General features: G+C 42.4%; 1 protein-coding gene across 1 annotated transcript; it reads right to left on the bottom strand.

The window, feature by feature from the left end:
- Positions 1–466: 466 nt before the first annotated feature.
- Positions 467–4,948, bottom strand: LOC145719746 (ATP-binding cassette sub-family C member 11-like). The gene is made up of 4 exons (XM_081811302.1): positions 4,800–4,948; positions 3,895–4,008; positions 1,045–1,209; positions 467–912 (listed from the first exon to the last, which is right to left on the bottom strand). The coding sequence occupies exons 1-4, from the start codon at positions 4,923–4,925 to the stop codon at positions 820–822; spliced, it is 498 nt and encodes a 165-aa protein (XP_081667428.1). The 5' UTR covers positions 4,926–4,948; the 3' UTR covers positions 467–819.
- Between the last annotated feature and the right edge of the window lie 1,498 nt (positions 4,949–6,446).

The raw sequence follows: 6,446 nt of genomic DNA, 5'->3' as shown, positions 1-6,446 counted from the left end.
AGACAGCTTTTATTTATTTATTTTTTTAACAGGTTTTTTTTTTGTTTTTTTTTTTTTAAGAGTCTCATGCTCTACCGACTGAGCTAGCCGGGCTGTTTTTTTTTTTTTTAAAGATTTTATTTATTTATTTGACAGAGAGAGAGAGACAGCGAGAGCAGGAACACAAGCAGGGGGAGTGGGAGAGGGAGAAGCAGGCTCCCCGCGGAGCAGGGAGCCCGATGCGGGACTCGATCCCAGGACCCTGGGATCATGACCTGAGCCGAAGGCAGACGCTTAACGACTGAGCCACCCAGGCGCCCCAGACAGCTTTTAGATACTGGCACCCAACCTAGAACTTTTTCTGGACCTTTCCATTCCATTATCCAATGAAGTTCCTTTTCCAGAAGTCAGTATAAGGGACTCTCTCCTCCCTGCAGCTGAACGAGTACTAGCTAAAAACAAAGAAGAGCAGAGAATGTGACTTTTTCTTACTTTTATTTTTTTACAAAATCAATACAGCATTTGCAATACTTTTAAAACTATAACAAGCTTTCACATTATTATGAAATTACTCAACATATCAGTTAAAAGGAGGCACATGATGATTTGACCACATGGTCTCAAAGGGTGTGGGGGTTCCCAGATCTGGGGAGCCACAGAGTGGCCTATTCCAGGTTTTGCTCCCCCAATCTTCTTTTCTATCCCATTGCCAGCACCCCTGAGCACATTTCAGCCCTGCTTTCAGGAGAAGTATCCATCTCTACACAAGAAGGTCATAGATGCAGGCCTCACAGCTCCACTTGGTTCTGCCATCAGGCCCCACGCAGTCCCCAGTTCTCCTTAACTCAGTGAAGAATTGGCTGTTGCCAGTAGGGCAGCAAACGCAGACTCAGGCTTATGCTGCAGGACCTCGGGCCTGTCAAACTCTACAACCTGGGAGATGGAGAAAGGAGGGGAGGGGAGGGAAGGGACACCACTGAGCTTAGTCTTGAAGGATCCAAAGGCCTCCTGGGATGCTGGCCTGAGCGAACAGACTCCCACTGGCCCCAGGGACACGGCTCTCACCTTCCCGTTGCTCATGACCAGGATGCGGTCACAGTTGAGTACAGTGGTGATGCGGTGTGCAATGACCAGCACTGTGCAGCCCTGGAAGGCTTCACGGATTGTGTGCTGGATCAAAGTATCGGTTTCCATATCAATGGAAGCTGTGGCTTCATCAATAAGGATGATCTGGTGAATACAAAACAGGGGTGAGGGCAGCTTGCTTGGGCCCTGAGACCTGGATCTAGTCCTGGGTCTACCATTAATCCACTGAGTCCCTTAGCCGGAAGGTGAGAGATATGGATTGAGTTCAAAACCCACTTTGAGCACTAGTTGTCCATTATGTTAGAGAATATTAGGTCTCAACCAAGAGCTTGTGTGTGTGTGTGACCAGAGAATTAAACTCTTGAAAATGAAAATGTCCCAGTGGCAACTTCTTGTTTTATGAACTGCCTTCTGATTCATCTGAATTAACATAGACCAGCGTTCCCCAAAATGGGGCATGCACACATGCCTGGATGGCACATGAGATGGTGTGGCTGGAATATGGATAAACGTTCTCTTTAACATTTTTATTTTATTTTATTAACACTATACATTAGAAAAATATAACTAGCACAGAAATATGATTTCACAAATGTTACTGTTTAGAATGAGACTGTTTTTAAAAAGAGGGCATCATGAGTAAGTCAAAGGAGAGATGGTGCGCAGATACAACAAAAATCATAAAGTGATGACTCAAATTTGGGAAACAATGGAGAAAGCAACTTTGGCACCAGCGGTCTAGTAACTGTAAAATAAGGAACTGAGTGGTTGAGAAAGTGCTACATGCATATTACAAATCCTATCTTTCATCTCTGCTAGAAAGAGGGAGATCGTCCTCCCTCCTGAAATCTTCTCCCCAGCTTCCGACCCCACGGGGCTCTGCCTGCTTTTTCCCCAGAGCTCTGACAGTCTGTACCAACAGTTTTTGCTTTTATCATTAATTAACCATGGTGTGTGCTGTGAGTGCATGCGAGCACCTGTGGGCACATATGTATATATGTGTGAGTGTGGAGGATGTATATGTACATATGAGTATGTGTGTGTGGTCTCACTTGAGAAAGTTTGCTCCCTACTAGTCCAGGTAGTCAAATATCTAAAATTACTTGCACAATATTTGGAAAGCTTCAAGAAACACTGTCTGATGAAATTTTATATGTAATTTTGGAAAAAAGACAGTCTCTTCAACAAACGGTGCTGGGAAAACTGGACAGGAACGTGCAAAAGAATGAAATTGGACCATTTTCTTATACCATACACAAAAATAAATTCAAAATAGATGAAAGACCTAAATGTGAGACAGGAAACCATCAAAATTCTAGAGGACAACACAGGCAGCAACCTCTCTGACATCGGCCATAACACCTTCTTATTAAACATGTCTTGGGAGGCAAGGTAAACAAGCAAAATAAACTCTTGGGACTTCATTAAGATAAAAAGCTTCTGCACAGTGAAGGAAACAATGAACAAAAGTAAAAGGCAACCTATGGAATGAGAGAAGATATTTGCAAATGACATATCTAAGAAAGGGCTAGTATCCAAAAAAATAAAGAACTTATCAAACTCAACACCCAAAAAACAAATAATCCAGTTAAAAAATGGGCAGAAGACATAAACAGACATTTTTCCAAAGAAGACATCCAGATGGCTAACAGACACATGAAAAGATGCTCAACATCACTCATCATCAGGGAAATGCAAATCAAAACTACAATGAGATATCACCTCATACCTGTCAGAATGGCTAAAATCAATAACACAAGAAACAACAGGTGTTGGTGAGGATGCAGAGAAGGGGGAACCCTCTTACACTGTTGGTGGGAATGCAAACTGGTGCAGCCACTCTGGAACACAGAATGGAGGTTTCCTCAAAAAGTTAAAAATAGAACTACCATATTCATCCAGCAATTGTACTACTAGGTATTTACCCAAAGTATACAAAAATACTGATTCAAGGAGACACATGCACCCCAATGTTTATAGCAGCATTATCAACAATAGCCAAATTATAAAAAGAGTCCAAACATCCATCGACAGATGAATGGATAAATAAGATGTGGTATATATATACAATGGAATACTAGCCATAAAAAAGAATGAAGTCTTGCCATTTGCAATGACATGGATAGAATTAGAGTGTATTATGCTAAGCAAAATAAACCACCAGAGAAAGACAAAAACCACTTATATGTGGAATTTAAGAAACAAAACAGACGAATATGGGGAGAAGGGAAGAGAGGCAAACCAGGAAACAGGCTCTTAACTATAGAGAACAAAGGGAGGGTTGTTGGAGGGGAGATGGGCAAGGGTTGGGTTTAATGAATGACGGATATCAAGGAGGGCACTTGTGATGAGCACTGGGTATTATAAGTGATGAATCACTAAATTCTAGACTTGAAATTAAAAAAAAAAAAAGTAATTTTGCCCTGGAACAGCTATCATCTGATTTCCAACTCTAATAAAGAGAATGTCCTGCATCCAAGTTTTAGAAAGAATATACAATAGGCAACTTTTAAATTAATAAGCTTCTAAACTTTCAACTTTTCATAAGGAAAGTGCATCGTGATTTGGTTCTGGTGGTGGATCATTTCAGCTTAGATGCAGAGTTTCAGGGTTTGAGAGAGCCCAGGCTGAGTCCCCACCTACATGCCTCTTCCACATTGGGTATGTACAGAATGGCCACCAGTGACATGAGGAAGCCCTTTGGGTGTCTGTGGAGAGGACATACAGCACGGCACCCACTACCCTACAGAAACAGAGGGAGAAACAGCCAGTGTGGTTTCCCAAGCCAGGTGTCATCCGCAGCCTCCCATGACCATTCTGTGGTCTCACCTTGGAGTTGCGAAGGAGTGCTCTCGCAATGCAGAGCAGCTGCCTCTCCCCCACAGAGAAGTTTCTGCCACTTTCCACCACTTCTGCTTGCAGTCCTTGGGGTAACTTTGAGATCTGTAATATCCAGGAAAATGAGATGTAGGCTATGTAGGCAAGACCTAACCTGACCTCCACCAAACCTCCCCTGTAGCATTTTGCAACACTCCTTGCCTCTCTATACTCTAGCCACCAGTCTTTCTCTTCCTTACCTGTGCCCCTCTCACTCCAGTCTCAGGGTCTTTGCATATGCTGTTGCTGTGCCTGGAATGTTCTCTCAAAGATCTGTGCCCTACTGCCCCCTCAATATTGGGTCTCAGCTCCAGCTTCCCATCTTTAAAGAGGGCTTGCTTGGCCACTTCATGTAAAGGAGCTACTCCCCATAATGATCATATGGTAATTCTACCTCTAACTTTTTGAGGAACTGCCAAACTGTTTTTCACAGAGGCTGTACCATTTTATATTCCCAACAGTAGTGCACGAGGGTTCTGATTTCTCAACATCCTCACCAGGATCTGTTGGTCTCATTACCACCTTTGCAGCACTTACCACTATCTGAAAGCCTCTTGTGTGTCTATTTGTTATCTGTATCTCCCAGTGAATGTAAGCACCGGGAGGGCAAACACCTTGCCTACCTTGCTTTTGCTGCATCCCCTGAGCCTAGGATGTGCCTGGCTCACTGTTGGTGTCTGAGTGCCATCAGACTTGACTTAGGAATCCAAAATCATCTCATCTCCATGAGATTATTTAACCCATGCCCCAAAGTGGCAGCAACTGGAATATCATGTGAGATGAGCCCCAAAGGACCTGCAGGCACTGCTGTTGAAGAGGCAGGTTAACACCAAGAATCAGGTCTTGGAACTACTTACTGTCATGCTCAGGAATGTCCTCTCCAAGACATCCCAGATCTGCTTATCTGTGTAGCGATCAAAGGGATCTAGGTTGAATCTGTCACAAAAGAGGAAGAGAAGTGTTCTATAACCACATGTAACCATTGAACAATCTGTTCCATGCACAGTAGATGACCAAGAATGATTAGAACTGTTTTACTGGGTGTAGAGAAACCCATGGAGTTACCATGAACAGTCATGTCTTGTGCCTTCCCAGTACCCATTCCTTCTGCAGGCTACGGCCCCCAAGTTTTATTTGGAGGCCACCTCCTCCCAAGCCCTCAAGCCCGTGTGGTTCAGGTGGTCCTCTACCACCAACTGCAGGGGCGGAGTAAATGACTCAGGCATATGTAGATGGCTGCAACCATCTTGCTCTGGGAGTAGGCTCATTGAGTAGCCCACTCCCAGGTACAATGAGTAGCCTCATTGAAGGCTAGGAATGAAGCCAAAGCAGAGTTGGGGGACATTAGACCCCTGAATCAGTCTTGATCTTCCCAGTATCATGAGCGAAAGAGGGCATTTTTAGTTTAAGCCACTTGGGATTGTGTGTGTGTGTGTCTATGTGTAGGTGTATGTGTGCTAGGATATACATATTTATTATTTAAATGCTTGTAAGTGTACAATTCAGTGGCACTAAATACATTCACAGTGTTGTGTAACCATCCACAAAAACTCATCATCCCTATCAAAATCTCTACCCATTAAACTCTTCCCCCTCCCTCAGCCTCTGGTAACTTCTATTTTACTTTCTCTCTCTATGAATTTGCATATTCCAGACACCTCATTTAAGTGGAAATATACATTTGTCTTTCTGTGTCTGACATATTTCACTGAGCATAATGTTTTCAAGTTCCATTCATGTTGTAGCATATATCAAATATTCATTCCTTTTTATGGCTCATTAATATTCCATTGTGTATACATGTGTGTATTCATTTATCTGTTGATGAACAAACACTTAGGTTGTTTCCATCTTTTCGTTATTATGAATAATGCTACAAACACTGATACACAAATATCTGTTCAAGTCCCACTTTCAACTCTTTTGGGTATATACCTAGAAGATTTGCTGGATCATATGGTAATTCTACCTCTAACTTTTTGAGGAAGTGCCAAACTGTTTTTCACAGAGGCTGTACCATTTTATATTCCCACCAGTAGTGCATAAGAGTTCCAATTTCTCAACATCCTCACCAATACTTGTTATATTCCTTTTGCTTTTTGCTTTTTTTCATTATAGCCATCCTAGTAGGTGTGAAGTAGTATCTCACTGTGGTGGGGTTAGTTTTTCTGTCTCTTGCAGTGAAAAAAATCCTAATTGATCATCCAAACAACATCAGGTTGGGATCTATCTGGACTTTACACCCATTAAGATTTACACTTGCATTTGTCATAGGCAACATTATTAATACTCCTCTATTATGCACTCAGTCCTGATTAAAACCTATTCTTAATTTCTGCTTTATATTTCCCCAGTTTTGGCAGCCATACACATTTTGTGCAGAGGGCTAGATTGTATTAAAAAAGCAGAAGGCAGAATGTCTTATCTGCATGATATTTGATAACCTCTAAAGCATTTTCATAGACAGTTCCATTGACACCCTCTCCCCCAAGCGATGGGTAAAT

Source organism: Leptonychotes weddellii, unplaced genomic scaffold, assembly GCF_054177405.1.
Source record: "Leptonychotes weddellii isolate Sample4059 unplaced genomic scaffold, ASM5417740v2 HiC_scaffold_6908, whole genome shotgun sequence".
In the NCBI taxonomy this organism is placed as follows: Eukaryota; Metazoa; Chordata; class Mammalia; order Carnivora; family Phocidae; genus Leptonychotes; species Leptonychotes weddellii.
The sequence above is the reverse complement of the archived record's forward strand: the minus strand, read 5'-3'. Positions and strand labels throughout refer to the sequence as shown.